The following is a 25,812-nucleotide window of genomic DNA, read 5'->3' as shown; positions in this document are numbered from 1 at the left end:
ATGATCAAATAGAAAAATATGCCATTATAAATAAATATTAATATAAGTTAAATGAAAAAATAACCATCAATCAAATACAACGCTATGTTTTTGAATATTAAAATTCTAGCTAATTATCTACTATTTCTAATTATTCTATCGAAATTTTGGCATATTATGAAAAAATAAATTAAACATGGAAAATTAAAGTAAAAAAGGATTAAATAAAAACAGTTAAAACATTGAAAAATTACCACTAAAATATCTTTATATTAAAAACAAAAGCAAAAAAAATAAATAATAATTAACAAAAAATTCTTTAATTAATTGAATGCAGAAATTTTTAAATCAATGCTGTATATTTGGAAATAAAAAAAAATCACGCGGATAAAAAAAAAGGGGGGGGGGACTTTTAAATCGTCTGAAAATTTGAAAAACCCACAACATATAATCCAATCATATAAACTGAAATAAATCGAAGTAATAAAGATAATTTTTAATGGATAAATTTGAACTTAAATATAAAATAAAGTATTGTAATAAAAAATATATTATGAAATTGGAAAAAAGGCATTTTTTAAAGTTATAAAATTAGAAAAATTATGTTTTTGAAAATATGAAAGTTCATACTACAGAAAAACAAGGCACTGAAAAGTTTAAAAAGATACCAACATATTTTCAACTAATATACAAAACAGTGCCTTGAAATCCAGTCGTAATATATTACTATGATTGATTCTCAATAGTCATGCAAATTCGATCAGAATTGAGATCTCAAAATTCCTTGAAAATTCAATTTGTTTCGAAAATTTGATAAGTATCGAAGATTCGAACAAGACCAATCGAGCACTCAAACTAGTTTTGAAATGAATTTTAATTTTTAAGAGCCCTAATGATAATCGTTTTAAGAGGTGTTGATTTCCTTTCCACCCTTTAAGTAGAAAGGAAATTTCTTTAGGCTTTCTATTTTTGTGCTCTCTAAAGCAGAAGGAAGGGATTCACAAAAAGGACATTTACATAAAATTTCAGTTCACATGTTTTGTTACCATTTATGCAAAACCCCCATGTTAGGACAAGCGCATAACATATGCCATATGTGTAGAAAACATTTTATGGCAGATAATTAAGCTTTCGCTTTGTAATTTTGTTTTGCCTTAAAAACGCTGATACTAATCTCTTAAATGTATTATTACAAGATCTGAAAGACTTCAAAGGCTGATGCGTTTTTTGCTCCAGAAGGTTTGAGATCACATTTACACTAAATTTTTAACTTCAATGCGCAGCTGAAAATTTAAGTTTCGAGATGTTGCTTTTTTATTTGTAATGTAGAATTTGTCTGGAATGTAGAATATATTCTGGAATTTATATCTGGAATGTAGAATTTGAAAGTTATCTGCTATACTAAATTTATGCAAAGATTTTTTTTCTTCGTGGAACGACGACTCTTCATATCTCGGCTATATTTAGTTGTTAATCTATACTTATAATAAAGCTCAATGTGTGTGTGTGTGTGTGTGTGTGTGTGTGTGTGTGTGTGTGTTGGCGCTCTACAGGCCAGGTTATTTGACATACAGCTATCAAATTTGGTACATGTATACCTTAGAGGTCGGGAATGTGCACCTGGGGTCCCTTTTTTGAAATTTTAATTAGAATTTTAATTATTAATTAAAAACTAACTTTCCCGCCAAAAAAATCTTCCATTTTCCCCATCGCCAACTTTTCCGCCAAAAAAATCTTCCATTTTCGCCACCGCCAAATCAGTAAGGCTTTCGTTGTTTTTTTTTCTCCCAACAGTAATGAGGCTAGGGTTAACTTTTTTCGGCGGATTATTTCAAACGATTCTGTTTATATTCTTAATGTTTGATGCATTTAAAATTAAACATTGTTAATGAATCGATCCTTCAGATTCATTCTGAAGTACTTTTGAATTAAAATAAAACAGAATAAAGGAAATTAAAAATTTCTAATCCGCATAGCGTTACCCCAACTGGCGTAGAAAAAAAAATCACGTATTTGCGTTACGTAACTGGCGTTGAAAATTCACGCATGCGCTTTGTGTTCTGAATTCCGCATTGTGTTGACGAATAATTATCAACGGATGCGGACTGGATTTAAATTCTTTTTAGGTTCGTTGCATGCTTTTGTAATTAAAATGTATTTATGTTAGTTATATATTTTTTCTATATGCTTATAGTTTTAAGTGCATCGTTTATTTAAGTAGTTTTTTTAAAACCTGTTTTAAACCGTCTATTTTAAACGATTCGTTTCATTTTCTTAGTGTTTAATGCATTTAAAAGTAAACATTGTTAATGAATCGATCTGCTCATGATGAATCTAAGAAAATTTTGTTGACAAATTCTTGAGATAATACGTAAATTGAAAAAGATATTCTTTAGTGCCCATAAAGTTTAAACGCTGAGTGACTATTTTCATTAATCAGATTATAAAAAAATTCTTTGTTTCAGTAAAAAATATTATTATACTAATTGCAGATTAATTCTTTCCACTTTAATTTAAAGCATAAATTCTAAGGGTGCTAACAGAAAATGAGAGAGATACATATTACGTTATGACTGAAGGCCTTTATAATATTATGAGTGAATTATATGACTATCAAAATTTGAAGTTTTAAAATATTTTGATAAAGAAGCTATTAAAGTAGGAATTGCATGAAATATTTAAATATAAAAATTTTAACGAACATTAAGATTGGCGAACCGGCTGGTCGATAAATTCTTGAGATATTACATAAATTAAGATATTTTTTAGTTCCCATAAGGTTTAAATGCTCAATGACTCTGTTTTCGTTAATCATGTTATTAAAAAAATTAACATTTATTGACGAACACGAACACATTGATATTCACCGTTACTCTGATTAGATGTTATAAAATCTGAATAGATAAACATAAACGAGTAAACAGCTGTGCGCCGGTTTCTATGGCAACAGAGCTGGAAAGGGAAAAGAAGTTTCTAACACAGAACATCTGCTTTACACAATTTTATAGAATAACTTTTCCCCTTTTTCGTTTCATTTTTTTAAAAAATTACTTATTTAATAAGAACACCTGCTTTACCCAATTTTTTAGAATAGTTTTTTTCCCCTCTTCGCTTGCTTTAAAAAAACATCTATACTTATATATAAAGTTCAATGTGTGTGTGTGTGTGTGTGTGTGTTGGCGCTCCACAGAAAAGACCATTTGACCTACAGCTACCAAATTTGGTACATGTATCTTAGAGGTCGGGAATGTGCACCTGGGGTCCCTTTTTTTGAATTTTTAATTAGAATTTTAATTATTAATTAAAAGCTAACTTTCGCGACAAAAAATTATTCATTTTCCCTATCACCAAATGAGTAAGAGTTCAGTTTTTTTCCCCAACAGTAATGAGGCTAGGCTTAAGATTTTTCGGCTGATTATTTCAAAGGATTCTGTTTATTTTCGTAATGTTTGATGCATTTAAAATTAAACATTGTTAATGAATCGATATTTCAGATTAATTCTGAAATACTTTTGAATTAAAATAAAACAGAATAAAGGAAATAAAAATTTCTAATCTGCATAGCGTTACCTCAACTGGCTTAGAAAACTCACGCATTTGCGTTACCGTAACTAGCGTTGTAAATTCACGCGTGCGCATTGTGTTCTGATTGTTGACATGACAATCAATATCAACGGACGATTTAAATTATTTTTAGATTAATTGCATGCTTTTGTAATTAAAGTGTATTTATGGTAGTTATATATATTTTTGTGTATGCTTATAGTTTTAAGACCATCGTCTTTTAAGTAGTGTTTTTTAACCTGTTTTCAATGGATTATTTTAAACGATTCGTTTTATTATTTTTTTTAGTGTTTGATGCATTTAAAATTAAACATTGTTAATGAATCAATCTGGTCATGATGAATCTGAGAAAATTTTGTTGACAAATTTTTGAAATATTACATAAATTAAGAAAGATATTCTTTAGTGCCCATAAAGTTTAAACACTCAGTGACTGTTTTCAATAATCATATTACAAAAAAAAAAATATTTTGTTTCAGTAAAAAGTATTATTATATTAATTGAAGATTAATCCTTTCCACTTTAATTTAAAGTATGAATTCTATGGGAGCCAACAGAAAATGAGAGAGATACATATTACGTTATGACTGAAGGCCTTTATAATATTATAAGTGAATTATATGCCTACCAAAATTTGAAGTTTTAAAATATTTTGATGAAGAAGCTATTAAAGTAGGAACTGCATAAAATATTTAATTATGAAAATTTTAACGAACATTAAGATTGGCGAACCGGCTGGTCGCCAAACGCGGCTAGTAGTATATAATCTTACAGTAAAATGTAATATTTGTATTCTTTACTACAAGAAGTTGCATTTTAATTTCATGTTTATTTAATAAAAATATGTATGTATTAAGTTGCAATCTCCTTGCTCTTGGCTGCCTAGAGCAATAATACAAAGATTTAAAGGATGCCAATTTTTGTAGTAAAATTTTTTTTAAAAATTATTATAATAAATTAAAAATCAAAGTTTTAGAAAATTATTAATTCAAAAATTTTCAAAAACGGAACTTATGTTTGAATCGAATTTATAAAAAATTTAGTTTTATGTTTTGCAACGTACATGCGTAAGTAAATTTTTGAAATACATTACAAAATTTAGACTTCTAAAAAAAAACGATTAGAAAGGATTAAACAAAAAAAAAAAAAAAAAAAAAAAAAAAAAATGCTTGGAAAATGATGGTAACGTTCAAATTAAACATATTTGCTCTGAATTTCAAATTTAAATGTAATGAAATAATAATTAATATATAACAATGTTTTAATTCAACCGTAATTTCTTAAGTTCTTTTTATTTTTACTAAATATTTTTTATCATCTGCTTATGAACAGATACATTTTTATTTCAATTATTTTTATGATTGTTAAAGATATTTCATAAACGCATGGAACATTATTTCAAACCTGCTTTACCATTATTTCTGGAAGACATTTCACATGATTAAAATAAAGAAAGCATAAAAAATTTACTTGAATTGTAAATATATATGAAAATAAAAGATACATAATTCTTTTATTATAAATTTGTTGGTGGTATCTTTCAGTTAGGGAATAGAAAGCAGTTTATTCCAAAATGACAGACTTAAAGCTAATATATTAGAATATGATAATATTTACAGAAATGTTAACAAAAATTGAGTACGAAAGTGAAAAGAAATGAACAGCAACAAAAATTGACTACGAAGGCGAAAAACAATGAACAGCAACAAAAATTGAGTACGAAGGCGAAAAACAATGAACATCAACAAAAATAAACACTACCCTGAAACCCAAACGAAATTGAAAATTGTGAATATCGATTTATTGTATAGCGATTCATCGTGAACCATGTTTCATGATCATGATACCGATAAATCGGTATTTTTCAAAAACTGATATAAAAAAAAGTCATTTTTTCTTTCTATAAATTGAAAACCCGCACAGTACTATTTATGACTCATCACAATAAAGTAAACTTTTTAGGGGGGGTCCGGTGCTCTTTTCTTTTGGCTATTCGTAGAATAGTATGAAAGTACTATTTTTCCAATTGATGCTTTGGAGAACTGGTGGATATTCAAATTTACGAAATCAGTGCACAAAAATTTGTCCGATCCACCTAGAAGTATGATATTGAACAAAGCCTGGTAGCATATCAATGAAATGGAGTTTTATCTCTTTTGATGGAAAATAAACATAAAAGGTATAAAGTTGTCCGATTCTCTCATGCGTATCTCAGCAGTTACGAGAACATCCCATTCTACTTATATCTCACATATCAGCTTATAATCTGTTATTTTTCCCTACTAACGGAGAGAATTTTGATAGTTTATAGGATATACCAGTTAATTCTATCTCGTTGACATTATACAGGGTTTCACAAAAAATTTATTTCCTTGACTATTGCAATTAGACAGTTACTTCCAAATGCAAAGTTTCATCAAAAAGGTTAATAAATGCATGAAAATACTTTGACTTTTGTAAAGTGTATTAAAAAAGCTAGACAAGTTTTATAGATCACAGAATGAAGAATTACAATGAGTAAAATGCTTTTCTTGCTCTCATCAATAAAGAGACAAAATTTCATACGTCTGCCTATAATACTTGCTAGATATTCAAAGGCGAATTTTCATTTTTCCCCTACTTCGTACCGGTGTTTCAGCGAGACCTTCATTGCAATTTTCAGGGATAATATACATATCACGAAAGATTAGTGAAAGGGCAGAATCATAAAATAAAGCATTTATTAACTTTTATAAGATTTTAAAAAATGACCAGATAATATATTAATTGGTGTCTTAAAACATTATTAAAAATGAACAACTTCTACAGGAAAATGAACAACTTCTATTCTTTTAACAATCCTTGTACATATGCGATCGGGTTCATTACATTTGGCTTAAAGACAGACATTTTGTAATCGCCGGCAAAGATTAGCAGAGCATATACTGCCGCATTTAATTCATCAGATATAAAGCCAATCAAAACTAATTGAATATATCAGTCACCATTCAGTATTTGTTTTACAAAATGTGACCAACCAAAGACTTTCTAAATATGCCACACCACGCATTTATACAAAACTGTTACTGATAGTGAACCAGTTGTATGAAAAATGAATTTTTGCCGTTACAAAAATGATAATTTTAAAGATATTTTTATCTCTATTAAAACAACATTCGTCCGTCTACATTGTATTTCTCAGGAAAGTAGGATTTGGCTTTACCTAAGGTAGGGTTCAAAGTAAAGTTTTGGACGTCGATCTTGTATTTGTCTATGTAACTGTTCTAGGTCCATGAATATTGCATGGATGCAAGTTACTATATTGAAATACTTTCTACACTGTCAGTTTTGGAATATTGAGTTCTGGACTGATTGTTTCTGAATATACATGGGGTAGCTTGAAAAATGAGCTCAAATATCAAGTTCTGCATCAAATGTATAACGCCTTATCCTCACCGTTCCTCTACGAGAAAATAAGGAAACTGTCTTTATAATCGTTAAACTGTTATAAAAAAAAACTTCTTAGAAAGATGCAGCAAATTCGTAAAACGTCGGTTGTATTCTTCTACAGAAAGGCCGGCATTGTAATTATATGCATCATAAACCGTTAGCATATGCAATGCTTCCTTATTGCTAGTATTTCTAAAAATGCCATACCACTCATTTATAGAATATTGCCACTGATAATGAACGTCTTAAATCAAGAATGAATTTTAAACGTTCAAACAGTAGTCATTTTGAAGAAGTTAATATTTCTATCTGGAATAAAGCAACATTAATCTGTCGAATTTGCATTTCTCTGAAAAGATGGGTTTGATTCTATCTAAGGTAGGGCCTAAATGGGAAATTCTGAATGTCGATAGTGTGATTGTCCATTTACCTATTGTAGTCCATTGTCTCCACGAATAATGTATGGATGCTAATTATTACGTTGAAATACTGTCAACGCTTCTGTTTTGGAATGTTGAGATATAGGCCGTCTGTTCGTCTGCGTGAGGGTAACTTGAAAAATAATGCAAAATGTGAATTTCTACATCACATGCATAAAGTCTCCTTTCTCTCCGGAAGGATATGTAGCTTGCAATCGCTACACCCTTCTATAAATACACTTCCCAACAGGAATCGGGAATTCGGAAAACGATATCTGTATTCTACTAGGTCGGCATCACTAGTACGCGCAACATAAATCAGCATATCCAAATATTCCTTTGTACTGAGATATGTCATTCTTTTAGAAAGCACAAAAATGCTGGAAAATATTTTCATTTTCTTTCTTGGCATTCCAGTACTTCTCTGGGATATGCCAAGCGTTCAGTTTCTCAAGTTTCTCTTCATTTCTTTATAAATTCGATGATGTAACTGTCGTCCAATCAATGTGAACAACATTTTGCTGGATTAGCAAATTTCATTCAAGTCGCGATGATCGGATGATGTATTACGAGACAAATATTTACGGATGGCAGTTTGCTTTTTAAAATAAATTTGCATTTCTGAAATATGTTTTCATTTAAATTTCTGATTAATTAATCCCTGTAAATTTAAAAATAAGCATCTCCGCACATTTTTAGATAAAAATGTGAAACTTCGTGTGTGCATAGATGAATGTACGGAAAACATTTTACTAATTGTAATTTTTGCACTGCAAGCATGCATAAAACTTTAATTTTTTAAAACACCTTTTACCATCAATCTCCACAGAAACCAAAGGGCTTTAAAACATTTTCCCATTTTATTCAATGAAACTTTGTAATTGGAAGTATATGTCCGAGTCTTTTAGAGAAATAGCTTTTCTACTTTTTGGGATGCCCTGTACACATCTCAAAGAAAATTTTTTATTTCTTTTGTTAACGCTCTAACAAATCAAAAAATTCTCAACAGCCTACTTATTGAAACCCATGGCTTTTGATGTTGAATTGTTTTCTGGAAGTCGCAAGGAAACCTTGCTGTTACGGTATTTTTAGAAAATCTAGAAAACCGTCCAGCCAATTTGTACCGTTTCGTACCCACCATCTTGGTTTCATTATAGAACTTACGCTACAATTCATTTTTGTTTGCAGAATTATTGGATTGGAGCCATAATTATCAGGCATTTCTTTGACATGCTATATTTTAATAAATATTTACAGTATTTTTTATAAATTCATGAATGAAAATATTCTTTTACTTTTAGGTTATAAAAATGCGTGCCGATAACCATAATCATGTTCATCATATTATGCTGTAAAACTTTGAGAAAGGATATAAAGCAACATAGTCATTTCGCAATCATAACGAACTTTTCTGTGAGGTCACAATTAGCAAAAGTCGATGCAGGCAATGGTTTGCCCGTTTCAAATCTGTCGACACTAGTTTGAAAGATAAGCCAAGAAGAGGTCGATCATCAGTTTTCGACGACCAGGCACTTTTGGCAGCCGCAGAAGGAGACGAAAGCTTGACTACTCCATTTCTGGCTCACAACATCAATGTTGACCATTCAACCATCCTTAATCGTCTCAAAAAGCTTGGAAAAGTATGGAAATCAGCTATTCTATGAACTTAGCGACAGCAATAAAGCCGAACGTGTCTGAATTTTCTCCGATTTGCTTCAACGAAACGAGCGGGGTCCGTTTCTGAAGGATCTTGTCATTGAGGATGAATCATGGTTTCTCTTCAAAAAATCTCAAAAGAAAGAAGGTCTGAGTTTCGTCAGGAGCTTCACCAACAGGAATAACGAAGGACATGCACTATAAGAAGGCAGTATGGTGTGTTTGATGGGACAGAAGTGGAATGAACCATTGGGAAATCATCTTTAACGGGATTTGTTATTGGTGGAACGGCGACGATGAGCGTCAACAGAGACTGATTCCAGAAAAAAAACGGCAAGCGGCAAATCAACATCAACAGTGATGTCTATCTGGCTCAACTCGACAGTCTTCAGGCTGCAATCGGGACGAAAAGACAGTACAAAAAGAACCGTATCGTCTTCCATCACGATAATGCGCGTACAAATGTTGAGCGTCATGTTATTGAAAGCATCACCAATAAGGGCTGAAAACTGCTTCCAAATCCACCATATTTTTCCACAGAAGCGCTTATCGACTACCACGTCAATTGGTTGCTAAAAAACTGGCAGCCGAACAAAATTTATGTCGATTTCGATGACTTATTGGCATCATTGCCTCCAAGAATCAACGCATACATTGCCTCCAAGAATCATGAATTCCTTTCCCGTTTAATCGACCATCTTCCAAGCAAATGGGAAGCAGTTATTTGAAGTAGATGATACCTACGTTCTAGATTTATCATTTTAAAATGTTACTGTTGAATTTTTATATTTCCTTTTTCATAATAAATAGTGTTCAAGAACGCCTGATAATGCACCAACCCAATATATACTAATCTTCGAACTTTGTCAGATTTAAACCAAAAAGCCTACTCTCCAACTGCAATATGTTATACTCTAATTCTTTTTCTTATTGCTCAGAAAATACAATGGCGCAAGGGCCTGATCCACTCTTATTAACCACGAGATAAGAAGTCAGTTGGTTTACTTTAGTCTTTTTTTCTTTAGTCTTCTATGGTACTCTGTGGAATATTGAAGCTTTTTACAATTTGTAAGTATCTCATCCAACTTGATAACACGCCTATAGCCTTTCCATGCTTTAGAGGCTGTAGATTTATCAACACTGGTAAGTTTTCGGCATATTAGATCCTTAACAAATTATAATTTAGTCTTAAATGATGAGAAAAGATTGAGTAGTATCCGCCCCCCCCCATACATACTTAATGCACTCGATCTTAGTCGGAATGCAGAACTTATAAAAAAGAAACGGAGCAATATTTACTTTTGGAGAAATCTTTATTGTTTGTTATACTGTATATTTTAGTAAATATATAATAATCTCGACTAAATAAAGTTCTTATAATTTTAATGACTATAAACAATGATTGCTACAAAATAAAAGAACAGTGGTGACATTACTTCATAAAACAAACTTATGTATTATACGAAGTGAATACAGCAATATCAGTAAGGCCGGTCATCTTAACTAATGGAGAGTAATTCAGGATCTGCTCGTTAGAGAGCAGAACTAATGGTTACAGAATCAAGGCAACTAATTTCACTTCATTAACAGTTTTATCACACACTATTCTACGTGAAATGGAAGAAATTATCCAGAGAAATCATTGAAAGGTTTAAAAAAAATCTGATAGATGCATCAAGAGCAAACAGATTAAGGATTTTTAGAGAACGATCAAATTAAGATGATTCATTGATTCAGAAATGAGAAACGTAGAAGTAGAGCTCAGTGTAAAGGACCCTCAGGGTGTTCGCTTAACCCTAAACCGATCAGTGAATACTCAGAACTGTCACATATTGAGTTTTTTATATTATTTATATAGAAAGAGACAAGGTACAACTCTCAGGTCTTTACGTTATATATATGGGTTGTATATATATAAATATATAATGAATAAAAAATTTTAATGCTTCTGCAGTTTTTTATATTCATTATTATCATTTTCCTCTAAACAGAATTTTTTTTTTGATAATATAATACAAGAAAGTGACAAGGGGCAGGTCTTACATTTTTTTAATATTTCGGTATTTAAACAACTAAAAAATAGAAAATGAGATAATAAATCATCAGTTTGTTTATGAGCCATAAAAATTTACTCTTAACAGAAAGTTATAAAAACAACATTTTATATTATTTCGGAAATTCGAACAGGAATAAACAGTTTCAACTCTTTTTGTCTCAAAGGATTGAATATTTTATTCTGTTAGAAATAAAGAAAAAAAGTTGACCGCGAAAAAATTGCCCTCCTAAAAAAAGGCATAAAAGTATCATTTGAGACAATCTAGGAATTTTTTTTTAAATTATCATCAACTACTTGAGGTACAAAGTACATCATTAATAATGTTTTCACAGCCCCTTTCTTCTTCTAAAATGTTCAAAGTGTGACGATACGAATTATTAAAAAAGATGATAAGAGTTTCAAATTTAACTACACAAAAGTGTACCACAAATTATATTGATATACTAAATTTAGTTTATTCATGTTTTTCTGATATGGGAAATAAAATTTATAAAAATACATCCTCATATGACATTAAAAGAAATTATAGTATTAAATGTCGTAATAAAAACTGAATTAAGTTTTGGTGATAAAAAAATAAATAGTAAATAATATGAAAATATTACTTTTTAAATCGGTAATAAAAGAAGCAATAATGATAAAAGAAACGAGCATAAAATTTTACAAGTTATTGAAAATCCTCAAAATATATACTTTTAAAGAACTGTATCTATATTTTTTAATACATAATCAATACTGTCATTTCTAGTACTGGAGCCATTGTTAATTTGAACTCAGTTGGCTCATACTGTTTCAATTCTTGAAACCTTTTAGAACAGAAAATGACCTTTTGCATTACAAATTCATTTTTAATAAATTGTGCCCACGAGAAAAAGTGTTGCTTCCAAAAATCTATAATCAATTTATACATATCAATATGAAACATATCTGTCACATTCCCTTTTTTCGTTTATTTAATGAAATGCTTTGAAAAATTATTTTAAGTAAGCTGTTATATAAGAAATCATTTTAAAAAAATGCTATTTTCCCTAATCAAGAATTAAAATCATTACTATGCAAGTTCAATTTCATATAATTTTGTGAAGAAATAAATATAAATTGAATGAGAATTCGACAAATGGCAAAATTTGGAGCATAACTTAGTATAATATTTGTATCGTCGCTCCGAAAAATTAAATAAGTTTATGTTACTACTAATGTACAATGCTTACACAAAAATATCTACAAAAATTTTGGGAATTACATATTCAATATTTCGAGTTAAGATTTAAAAGGCATGTAAGTACTTTTTTTGTGATGTTAGTGCTCTTGCATTTGGTAATCAAATGTAAATTTTTTGACATTTCTCCATCTTGGCAAGAATGGCACAGTACATCCAATTATCGCTCCTGGGCCAATAAACCGCAAATAAATAAATAAACCACCTCTAAAAAACTACAAAATGCCTCTTTCAAACTCCCCTATCCCTGCGAAAACGCCTCTTCGTAAATATAAAAATATATTTTTTCAATTTAACAACTCTGCTCATACTTTGGTTGCGGGAAAAATATAAACTTTTACCCGTCAGCGGGACATGAATGATGTGCTTAATGTATTAAACAATCAAGTGGATTTCAATAGCCTTAAAAAACTTTCTTCTTAAACGCAAATTCTGATAATTGAGGCTCTGATACTCTCATTTGACAGTCACCAATAGTTTGAATAGGACTAAAAATTTACCTTAAGGTGAGTTTACACTTAGCCATGTATACGATTCCAATAAGATCACGATGCTTAGAATGAAGATTGTACATGCACTGAAAGAGCGGACAATAGCAAGTGCTTGTCTGGATGAGACTTGCTGCTGTACAGTTTCTGGGAATGGTGATCTTAATTGATGGTGTTGACTAAATGTAAATCCTGGAACCGAGCATGACAATAAACCCTTCTTCAAAGTTACACACATGAAAGCAATTAATACATCATTGCACCCTGTGTAAAATGGACGCATCTTCAAAGGAATGCTATGGCATTCTGTTTACCTCGTTCTGCCTTGAGCACATACGTTTTCTTCTGACCAGCAGAGTAGTTTATAAATAAAGGCGCACATTTGCCGCACTAGGACTCATTTCCCATAACATTTCTTTCGTTTCTTTTTATTAAATTTATTTTTTAAGAAAAAGAATAGCGAAGGAGATTTTTTGCAGGAGGAATGGATTATGCTTTGATTAATGCTGGGAAATCGACTTAGTGATGTACATTGACTTGATTTTGATGTTCTCTGAAGGTCTGCGGACACGAGGCAACCGCTTCTAACGTTTGTGCAGAAAACCGCCACTGGCAGTAGTCGCTGGAAATTGATATTTGTCTCAGTCTACAATGAATGGAATGAGTTACCTAACTATCTTAAAAGAAAATGTGTCCCCTAGCATTAAGAAGTTGGAATTGTCACAAACTCGGACTAGCAGCATCATACACACATAAAAATTTTGAAGGAATGATTAAAATACAGGGCAGCTAAGACTTTGAACCATCCGCACTTACCAAACCTTAAACCCGCTGAAGATTTATCTGCATATTTTGAAAACAAATCACGTCCAAAAAAAAAAACAATTCAAATAAAGAAGAACTGAAAAATGTATCACGGAAAAATGGCGAAAGATCTCAACTCAGCTAATAAAAGAAAAAAAAGGTGGTATCTATACCTAGAAGATTAAAGGCATTGCTAAAATCCAAAATCAGACAATCGAAATATTAATTGATAACTAAAATAAAATGAAAAAACAGTTACAAAGTACTCTTTTTTGACTCATAAAGGTGGATACACTTCTGCTTAAATTCAATTTTTTTGTTGTGTTTTGTTTTAATTGAATATTTAAGTTTTTAAATTCTGTTTCAAGGAATTCTTAGTTCTGGTATTTAATTTAAATCAAAAATCGATAATATATTTGAAATAATACATTTTGAAAGTTAACAGAAAGAAGTTTGGAAGTTTATTTTCTTTTGACTCCCATTGTATATTCAGGAAGACAAATTTTTAATTTTTAAAACTCCAAATTTATCTTCATGTGTTTTTGCTTAAAACATGCCGAGTTTTACACCAAATTATATGAAACTCATAGAATACATGATAATATGCCAGTACTGTATTATATTAAAATCTGAAGAAAACATTTTGACTATGAGGAAACAAGAACTTTTATTGTGTACAACTTTTAACTGTACAGGAATAAAGCAAGGCATATTTCTTCTTTCAAAACATCAAAGCCAGAAATATTGAACAACTTATAGAAAAATACTCATTGAATGTCATTAAAATTCAGAAAGATACGAGTACTGCAGCAAAAAACATGTGGGAAAAAAAAACCCGAAATGGCAGCTCGTGTTCTTAAGGAGTTGATATACAAAATAGTATCTAGCTTAGCTGATGGCTATTTAGCATACGTATGCTAGGATATCTTTTGAGAGTTCTCAGAAAAACTCCCAAACTCATCCAGGCGTGGTTCTCTAAGGAACAAAACACGTCCACGGCTATTCTATCCATCGTACTAAACGAAGGCGGAGGGGGGGGGGGTTCACAGTGACAGGCAGCTGTTTCGAGCTCCCACCGTAGTTTCTTTGAACGGACGTCTGGGGCCTTATTGATATAGTTATAAAAATCTTGATATCTTTACAAATATTCGTTTAATTCTTATGCATGAAGATACTGCGAAAAGCGAACAAAATCAATTATAAAAAAGTTGCAAGCCATCATCAGGTGTCTGTGAAACTGAGCGAAGGCAAATAATTATTCTTTATATAAATTTCTGGTTCATCCTTTAAATGCTTGTGGGACCGAATCATTACTGAAATAGGCGAGTTCAAATTTATTCTTTGCATGGTCGAATTTCAAGGGTAATTAGTAATCCGAGCCTTTCTAGAGAAATTTGAAAGAAAAATAAACATATCGGAAAATATTTCAAAAAAGTTTTTTTTTTCGGATTCAGTGAGACTTAAAATTCTTACTGCAAATTAAATGTCTTATGAATTACGAAATCTAGGAAATTTGAATAAGGACTTGCCTTCTTTCCAGACGCATATCTTGTTTTTTTTAACCAAAAAATAACAATGAGAATGAATCATTTTTGCTCTAATTATTAGGTTTTTCATGCTAATAAATTTAATACTACTTTAGTTAAGATATTCACATCTTTCTTTCTGAAATCAAAACTTTGATTGTAATTTTTACCTTTGGTTTTCAGTATCCGCCCAAAGTTGTACAGACAAAGACGGAAAGAAGAAACATACCAGACCTACTTTTTCTGGACACCAAATCTATGTTCTCGAGAAAACTTTTGAGCAGACAAAATATCTTGCTGGTCCTGAGAGAGCGAAGCTGGCTTATGCTCTAGGAATGTCAGAAAGCCAAGTGAAGGTAAGTTTAACAGTCACTACTATTTCTATGCAGTTCACTCACTCGTTTTATTTTATTATTATTTTTTTTATCGATTCATAGACAGTCGTTGATGTTTAGGTTGATATAGTGGTTACCCGCTTGCTAGAGTTTGACAATAGGATAATGCAAGGCGCATGTTGAGCTGCTTAGCACAGCAGCGTAGAACAGGCTTGACAGCAAGAAAAAAAAAGAATAATCCAAGCTTATTGAAGAGCAATTTCTTAACCGCAGTTCGACGTTAGTAAAGGTAGTGTTTTGTATGCAAGTTCTAAAAAACTATTGGGGAAATGTCTTAATTTGCGCTCTGAGTCAGATTCGAATTAGAAACACCTTTATTACTGTATCATAAGTAAAGGGAGGTAAAACTTTGGATATGAGAGGCATAAAAAGAGGCGAAGAAAAAAAAATTATCCAGTGAAGCTTGGCGCCTATGAAACTACAGCAAAAATGCAATTTAATGAAAACTGGACATAAAAGAGGATTATAGCTACAAATCAGCTGAAGTGATGTTCCTGAAATTTTCTCGCATATTCCAAATAAAGGTCTTATTTCCCTCTCCCCTTGCATCGCATTGGCGAAAAATAGTTCCGAAATGTAGATCTTTTGCTTAAATCCAGGATTTTTATTGTATCTATCGTGTGAATATGTACTTTGGGCACCTCTTTGCCAATTAATTTAAACCAATATTTGACACAGAAGTACAACTATAGTTAGAAGATAACATACAGAATGTTCATGGTTTTAAGTCACTGAGTTTGAGTTATTGCGTTTACATGCAAATGAAAGTGCAAACCGACAGATGGTCAACCCTTCAATAGATTTCATTCAAAATGTGTTAAGAATCTATAGTTTAGACACTAAACCTGTGTATCAACCCATCTGTTTGCGTTTTATAGTTATCGCTTGTATTCGAACAGCCAGCCAGATTTACCATGAATGGATTTCATTCAAAATTTGATGAAAATTTGCAAATTCAGTAGGTCTTCTTTTTCCTTTCAACTCGCCAACTAGTAGTCTCAAATTCTCGCCAATTTGAGAACTAGAACCAGAGTGTCACGAATTTCATGCGAGATTTCTAAAGAAGAGCAGAAGCTTGTGAGGTCGTCTTCAGTGCTCTGATGAGTAATTCGTAGACCGGTCTTAGGAGGTGAGGAGGCCAACCGGAAACACTTTTCAATACCATCTGTTTCCCGGTCAACTTTCAACCAGAATACAAAATAAATTTTATACAAAAGTATTTTTAAAGTATGATTTTATTTTTATTTTAAGTGTTTACTTTTAAATCAATTATTATATACGTTACGTTATTCAAATTTAACATGAAATGCTTTCTCAAATTCACTTCAAGTGGTACCATAACAAAGAATTAAAATTTAAATAAAGTATCGTTCAAAACCACTACATCAAAAAGTCAGTGACATTTTACTGACATAAGTGTCAGTGATATTTTACATTAATGAAACATTAAAAAATTTCATTACAAAGTACAGAGAAATACAGAAATAGAAATAAAGAATGCATATCAAATGCATGATTTATATAAATAAATATATATTTATTTTTTTAAGATATTTAAATTAAAGTGTTTATTATTATTTAAATGACTCAATAGAAAAGAGTTAAATCGTAATATTTCTGACTTTCAAAATCATCACAAACGGCAAAAGATACTATAAAAAATGTTTCGAAACTCAACTATTTGAATTTTCATTCACACTTATTATGCCTATGGCATTCGAACGAGAAAAATTCTTATTTCTCATCTCAAGATTTGAAAAATCTTCATTTTTTTTTTATTTTGTCATAAACATTCAATGATAATTTATATCTATATACATTTACAGATCTGTTCAAAGAAATAATTTTTTCTATGCAAATGGTGTAAAAGAAAAGCAATGCAAAATAATGAAAAGAGAGACTGATTATTTTGGAGCTTCTACAAAAAAATTTAAGAAAAGCTGCTAAAAATGAAGCATGAGTAAATGATTAATTTTAAACTAAAATAGGTAAAAAGGAATTTATTCATTATATTTAACAGCTTTAATAAATAGTGCATAATGAATAAACCATAAAGTTTTAAAAATAATAAAACAATATTAATAAAAAAAATTATAATTTCATAATATTTTGATAAACTTAGATAAATCTTGGAAAGAATTGAGAAATTCAGGAACTTTCTTTTATTGGATACACTGAATAGCAATCAAATGCACGAGGGAATTAAAGGTCTTAAAAAGTTACTTATTCATGATTAGTGTGGACAAAAAGTACAGATGTATTTGAACAATTGAATTAACCGAGATATTTAAAAGAATTATAATTTGTAAACTTGTTTTCAAACGAAAGAAATCAATTCGTTCACGCAGAAGATATTTTAATATTATGTTGATAAGAAATTCAAGGGCACAGACAAAACATTCGAATTGCCGATGACGTAGAAGCAAAATCCTTAAAATTAGAAAAGGTACTCGTTTCGGCCATAAATCTGTTACCGTCACTCTACTTCGAACCCGTTTTCACAAATGTTGCAATCTGAAGTCGTCATCGAATTACACCAGTTATCGATCGACCAATTTCCCCGACAGTCTCTTTACACATAAAACAGTTTGTCCCAAGGTGCGTATGGGGTGGAGAGAAAGGGAAGAACCTGCTGTTGCAGAGAATTGCTGGAATTTCCTTTGCCTTTACTTAAATAGTTATATATGTTTTATATTACAAACAAAAACCGTTTTTGTGACCGAGAGAACCGACCATTCAGATGTTGCGGCAAAGCGGATGGAAAATGATATCTCTAAGCAGGAAGCGGTGATCTTTGGGAGAATATTAGCGGTGATTAAATTATGTACTTTTCCTCCCTTTTCTTTTTGTACACTTTCGTAAAACTGATGGCTGCAAAAAAAAGGATTACATAGGTCTATAAACAAATTTCGAAACATGAAAAAAAATCCTAAATTTAACTATCTGAAAATAAACCAATATTTGATTTTGTTTTGAATAAATTCGAGTACAATTTTTGTAGCATTCTTGAGCGGGGTTTCATTGGAAGCAATCTGCTAAAGATCGGCCCTGGTATTTCGTGGTATTTTGAATAATTATTGAGAAAAAAAGACGAGTCTCACAGATTGAAATTCATAGTTCTTTAAAATGTTTTTCACACTACTCGTTACAGCAACATATAAAAACTAAACTTTGTGTTGTTCTATGAAAATAACGTATTATTTGTACATATAAAAATTCATACTTTTTCCAAATAGATTCACTCAATTTAAAATTAAATTCAAATTAAATAAATATAAAATTTTGGCATTTAAAAAATGGATAGATTATGATGGACAATTGAAGTTTAAGCCTTCTAATATTAAAAAATATGTTGCTGACATAGATTATAATAATTTTTGGCTAACATTAAATTGCTACATAATATAAATCAAGAATGAACGCTTTTATTATTTAATTTGATCTAAAATTATGAAATGGAATCCTATAAAAATTCTCCCGCTGAACAAAATTTCGGAAAATAGCCTTTTTGTTGCTTATAAACCAGCGATTCCGAAAATATATAGCGAAGATTTTAAAAATAGCTTACTTGGTGAGGAAGAGATAGATTTTGGCTATTACTTTATATTACTTTAGAGGGGGAAAAAAGATTGATATAACACCTTTATTTCTTCACATTAATTCGAATGCAAAAAGCAGAATCGGACAATCGATTCAGCAAACATTTCGCTAGCATTCAAACTATTTTTATGCATAATGAACTGATTAGAATTTCAAAAAATTTCTGTGAGATCCTTAATCTATAAATAATAATGAAAAGAAATCTTTGAAAAGTTGGTAAAACGAACGAATGCAGCTATTAAAGCAAAAAATATTAACGAATGATGCAAAATAATAAATTTCTGAATGAATTAAATACTAGCTTTACATTTTATAGAGGTACAACTTGAAAAGTGAATGGAAGTAATTCAATTAATGAAAGGATTGAGCGTGAATGCCGCATTGCAAATATTAATTTGCGCTTGCGATATACTTTATTGCGAAAATTATTACATATTTAAGGAAATTCCTCAAAAGAATCACAGAAGTGTCATTCTTCAGATGCATTTAAAATAATTCTGATCAAGTATTTTTATATTATATTAAGGTTTTTAGGTTAACCCATTTTTTAAAAATCTAAACATTTAAAGAACTATATAATGAAGTGCCAAATCATAGATCTTTATAGAATTTGGTTTGATAAGACGAAAATAAAGAAGCAAATTTTATAAATTGTAGTATCTATACTATAAGGATATAAAAAAGAGTAAATAACTCTCGCTAACATTTTTCATTTTTTTTTTAATATTTACTTAAAATTTCACATTCAGATTGATTTCAGCTTGAAGAATCTTTAAATCGCTTAAAAGGAAAAAATTTAGTCATCAGAAACTAAAAGAATTTGAAAATAAAACCTCGAACATGAACTTCTGACAAGAATATACATGTATGTATTACATGTATTTAAAGAGGGCCTGTTATCAAAGCAAATGACACATTTGCTCGATTTTAATATATGTAGATTGGCAGCAATAAAAAGCACTCTGAGACTTTTTTTTGATGGACTGTATTACCTATGTTTCCTATTTGTCAATTTGCAATAAGCCTTACCTATTGTGTGGAAAACCCCAGTTTCACGTAATACAAAGAAGAGGACAAAAATCATGCATACTTGATAAAATTCTTTTGTGTTTATTTTTCACAAGTCGCTGTTCATGCACATTTGCTTTTTGTTTTGTCATGGTTCGTGTCTTAATATCCGCCTAATTGTAGCTTGGCAAGGAACACTAATTCCGGGGTAAACCACAACTCAAAATTACGATGTCTAAAATATTAAAAAAGGATTTCACAAACCACCTTTTTTTGAATTTTTATTAAAAGTTTTAGGAGACTTTTTTTATATATATGCAGAGAAAACATAACTTCATATCTGTGATCCAATTATATCCATAACATAAGGATGGGGTCGGAGAGCCATAACAGAATGCGTCTGAACACTTTACAGTTGCGAAAGAATTATTTGATGATTTTACGACTTTTGTAATGGAAAAATATGATAACTCTATATTTAAGAATCTTAAATTTGGTTGGAATAACTGACAAGCTTTCTGCAATAGGAAAGAAACAGGACGAGCTTTTTATCTTCTTCGGCTTTTTATTTTTTGTAAAATGAGTTTTTGGCTAAAAAAGAAAAACATAAGGCGATTTTTTCAAAATCAGATTCTACTTTTTAAAATTGAAGTTCACCAGATAAATACGATTGTAAGTAAATTTGAACTTTTCTTTGATTACCTGACAGGCTTTGAACTTTTTGTGAACCTGTTTATGTGTGAACTTTTTGTGAATCTGTTTAATTACTTTGAAGATTCAGACCTCGTGCACTTGCTATTTATCAATATCTGGCTTTTCGGGAAACAAAAGATTTTTTTTAAACTCTCGATGTTCGGCCTGTGAATCGATTTTATCTTTGATTCTAGGATTCAATATTCCCTTTCCTTTTCAGTTTACTTTATGGAGATTCTCTACAGTCATTCGATTCGAGTCGTATCCTCAGACTTGACATTATTTTGTATTTGATTTCTATTTTTAGATTTAAAACTGCTTTCCATTAGATTTTTGTACCTGGGAGCTTATTTTAAAGAATTTCTTGATGGTCTCCGAAATTCCAGGGGAATTTTTATATACGAAAGACAGGCCTTTCTAGATAATTTTTTTATTTAATATGCCAAATGCGAGTTCGAATTTGAAGCTTCTGATGAATCTTCTTGACTAAATAATTCTACTACTGAATTATCAAAACGTGATGCGAAGACTGGAAATGTTCCGATTATTCAAAAAATAAATTCTTCATCCACCGATAACTCAATCATCGTAATGAAATAATTACAGCTAGAATCAAATGTATCACAACTTTTGAAACAAAATAGTGTTGACTGGAAGGAGCATTGACAGAAAAAGACTCGCAATATTTTATTGTAATTTTGCGCGATTGTGCAAAGGTAAGAGAAATAAAATCATTATGAACTTTATATATCCGTTTTTAAAAAGGATTCACGGGCATGAATCAAAATTTGATGAAAGACTATATGATCTGAGCTCGAGACGGAAGATTTAGATAAACTCAAATGTATTCCTAAAATTTAAGAGAGTGAGTGTCACTTCATCTTCTTACAAAGGTTCTTGTCAAGTCCTTTGAGAATTGACACTCCGCTTATTAGTGTAACAAATTATAAAAGCTGTGGATCGATTTTAAGGAATATTACAATCCGAAAAAGCAGCAGCACAATCAAAACATGTTATTAAATCTCTATTTTATTTCAATCTAATTATTATTATTTATTTTTTTTGTTTCTTAACTGAAAACAGTGACTGCTGAAATAATTCTGTCGTTTCTCAATGAAAGCTCTTCACAGACGGAAAAATTTACTTCGACAGCAACGAATCATTGCTTATGGCGTTAGAAGAATTCATTGGTTCTTTGATGAAAGTGCGTAGGAAGCTGAATTATTGCTATGCCATTGAAATCGTTTTTTTAAATATAAAAACTGTAAAGAATGTAGGGGTAAAAGAAATATTTACTGATAGTCCTTTTATAATCTCCATCTTTATTAGAGGTTTTCAATTGTTTCAAAAAATTTAAATAACCTTTTTCGTTTCTTCAAAAGCGGATCCATTCTGCTGGTACTTATTTTTGTTTGTTTAGTGGAATGAATCGAAATATGATTGATGGTTTCTCGTAAAGTATGAAAAATGAATAGAAATGTAAAATACGATTTAGTTCGAAACTTTTGTACGAGTATGGAATTTTCTTTCATGCTGCTTGATTTTATTTCACACGGCTTAAATTTCCTTCTGAACTGTAAAATTCTTTAATTATTGATAAGTGTTCTTTCGTTAAATCTGAGGCAAATTTTTCAAATTTCTTTTTTCTAGACTTTTTCATACTCGGCTATCGATATTTCAGTAAAAATATATTATAAGCGAAAATTTATTGTATGATGAAACCTCAACACCAGGCTTTTGAAGTAAAACTTTTCTTTATACGCTTAGACTGTTTTACACTTTTAACGAATTCCGTTAATTATAGGAACGAAAGAAATATTTTTGCATATCATTTATTTTTTACTTGCTTTCTTTCATTAGAAATCAGTTATTTAAATGAAGATAGTATTGCTGATACAGAGAAGTGGAAGCAGAGTAAAGTTTTAGGTTGTAAATTATTAACTAGAAGCAGATGGTGGTGGACATACAGATTTCTGTCTATATGTTACAGTGAAAATCTGAAATCAGTCAAAATGCGAATTAACTAGGTAAAATGCGTTTTAACTAACAGAGCTAGGGAGAATCCGAAATAAGTCGGAAAAACACGCTATAACTGAGAGCGGCTAGGGAGAACCGGTTTTCTATAGATATTTCCGGTTTTGTCTAATGATGAATGTCGATTTGTTGCTTGTAAAATTTTCAAATTCGTGGTAAGAAATGATACTTAAGCTTAATTAGTTCAATATTTATTCAATAAATATATGGTTATTATTTATAATAATTTTAAGTTCTACAAGTACTTATACAGTAGACTACAACTAATCATTCTACTAGTTTGATACAAAATCATATTCACAGATTTTCAGATCTGAATTCGATGTATCGCCGCAAATTTTCTTAACTCAAGCACGAGAACCGAATCGGGAAATTTTACTGAGTACAGCAGCAAGAAAAGGTGCTGTAGGAACTGGACAAGGGTTCGTTAGCTGTTCTTGTAAAAAATATTGTTCTTCAAAGAGATGTTTCTGTATGAAGAATGGTTCTCTTTGCAATTCTAAGAGTCGCAATAGTTTACCCTGTCGAAATAAGTAATTTGTAATAACGTAACTATGTTAAATAATATCCAAATAAAGAATTTTTCTTCAATGATAGTAAAACAGTATTAGAGGAAAGAACCTAAGTATGGTTTAATACAATAATTTTGGACAGATACAAATAATATTGTCTAACAAATCAGTCAAAACACGAATAAAACTGATTCTCCCTAGAGTTGTCAATTAAAACGAATTTTTCCTAGTTAATTCGGGTTTTCACAGTAACATATATTCAGTTATATTCGTTTTAATTTAACTATTTTGAAAAGATATCAACAGCTGATCATTTATTTTTACCAAAATATAAAATGTTTATAATGCCATTACAATTTAGAGATTGTAGCTCACAAAAAGTAAAAGCTTTTTTTCTTCTTTTTTCTAGGTATGGTTCCAGAATCGGAGAACTAAATGGAGAAAGAAGCATGCAGCAGAAATGGCCACTGCTAAACGGAAACATGATTCAGAAGCAGAACAATTTCGACATGATGATCGAGAAGATTTCGATTCCAAGCGACTAAAGATGAATGTTCTCAGAGCAAATTGCAGACACAATGACTCTTCGGAAGGGATTCTTTGACCTCAGTGCGAGACAACTGATTCGGATGTAAAACCAACGAATAAACACTGAATTCGATTGCTATTAATGACAACCCAAGTAATGAACCTTTCAAAAATCTTCAGGTCATTAAATGTCTTCCAAATCATTGAAAAAAATAGATGATCTTAAAATATTTACCTGATGGCTAATGAAAAAAGTTTGACCAGCAAGAATATGCCATATTTTGCTTTAGCCAGATATTGTCAAGATGCATTTCAGTATCGATAAGTGGTGAACTCAGTAGAATTTTGATTTTACATTGTTAGAATTTCCATTGCGAAAACTTTATAAAAAGGTTTGAAACTAATTTGTTATGTGCTTATGATAACATTGTTCCTATTTACAATAGCCGAAGAATATTTCAACAATTTACCAAATATTTTCTTTACTTATGATAGAAAAATACATAATATGCAATATCTTATACTTTAAAAGTATTAATATTAATAAGATTGTTATACATTTTGTGCAGGATATGAGTGGAAAGAAGTTATCAGCTTCTTTCATAAATGTTTTTACTTATTGTGTATATATTATAGAATTTTATAAAATCATGAAAATGTTAGATATTTTCTATTTATTTAATAATAAGTTGTTTTCGTTTTTGCGTTTTATAAATGAATCAAACATTTTAATACTGATATATGCAATAGTGAAAATTTATTTTGTTTTGTTTTTTTAATTTAGATATAAACAAGGGATTTATGAAGCACACTGATATTGATTTATTGCCTTGTCCAAATTGTGGAAATTTCCTAGCAATATTAACACTGATTTTTTTTTTTTACTGATTAAACAATCTTGCAGCATGAGACAAAAAAAGAAATTGCAAAAGGTTACACATATATCTGGCATTCGATCACAAAAGCTAAATTCAGAATGATTGCAAATGTTCAAATACCAGCATGACTTTTTCTTCGAACTAACATTCATAGATAGTAAGCACTGATCAGCATTAAAAGTCAGGCGTACCAGGTGGTTCAAACAGAAAAGGGTCCCCAAATTGAAGAATATTTTTAAAAAAATGATAGATTTAGAAATTCTTCACGATCTTCTCTATTTAACCAGATGTGAAGGCAAAGTTCATACAGGCCGAAATTTAATAGATTTCGGCATGTCTATTTTACTAACAGACTTGAGGAAGAAACTTATTCGTTATTTAAAAAAACATTCTTATGAAACATTAGACTTTATTTTCAGTGATTATCAGAAGCTTCAGTGGTCATTAGTAGTAACCGATCAGTATATTTGTCGAAGAGGAAAAATTAAATAATTTCCGATTTCCATCTGCTTTTCACCTCACACATTTTTTAACACTTAATAAATGGCTTTTTAAGACTTATTACTTTATCTTAAAACATGTTTTTTTAAAAGCCTAATCAGGTTCATTCCTGAAATATGAGAAATCTTAGAAATATTGACACTTTTGAGAAGAATCGTGAGTTCGGATCACAGTATATCGCATTTTTGTTTTCTTATAGGAGGGGAAAAACCTCTACTGTCCAATGTATAGCAGTTTGAAAATTAATAAATTCTTTTTGAAATCCATGCAGAAGATAAGCTTATATAACATATTTTAATGTTTCATATTAGTTGTAGTAAATATTTCTTTGAAATATATCCAGTTTCATCAGCTCATTGAGGTTAATAAGAAAAACAAAATCATAAATTTTATGAAAATTCAAAACACTCATTTTGGAACTTAGAACTACATTTATAATTTATTAAATATCATGTAGCAATCTAATCTAACTGCTTAACTGAATTTAGAAATAATATTTTTAAAATTTAAAAACATTTCTTAA

General features: G+C 30.3%; 1 protein-coding gene across 2 annotated transcripts in view; it reads left to right on the top strand.

The window, feature by feature from the left end:
• LOC129960702 (homeobox protein Nkx-6.1-like) overlaps window positions 1–24,407 on the top strand; it is a 51,857-nt gene extending 27,450 nt beyond the window's left edge. Inside the window, exons 2-3 of one of the 2 annotated variants that reach the window (XM_056074268.1) lie at window positions 15,324–15,496; window positions 23,792–24,407. In XM_056074268.1, coding sequence (XP_055930243.1) covers window positions 15,324–15,496; window positions 23,792–23,986 — 368 coding nt within the window. In that variant the 3' untranslated portion in view covers window positions 23,987–24,407. Of the gene's footprint in view, window positions 1–15,323; window positions 15,497–18,189; window positions 18,347–23,791 lie in introns of those variants that run through there. The other variant, XR_008783671.1, reaches the window with a different exon arrangement.
• The last annotated feature ends 1,405 nt before the right edge of the window (window positions 24,408–25,812 follow it).

The sequence above is a fragment of the Argiope bruennichi genome, chromosome X2 (genome assembly GCF_947563725.1).
Source record: "Argiope bruennichi chromosome X2, qqArgBrue1.1, whole genome shotgun sequence".
Taxonomy (NCBI): Eukaryota; Metazoa; Arthropoda; class Arachnida; order Araneae; family Araneidae; genus Argiope; species Argiope bruennichi.
The sequence above is the reverse complement of the archived record's forward strand: the minus strand, read 5'-3'. Positions and strand labels throughout refer to the sequence as shown.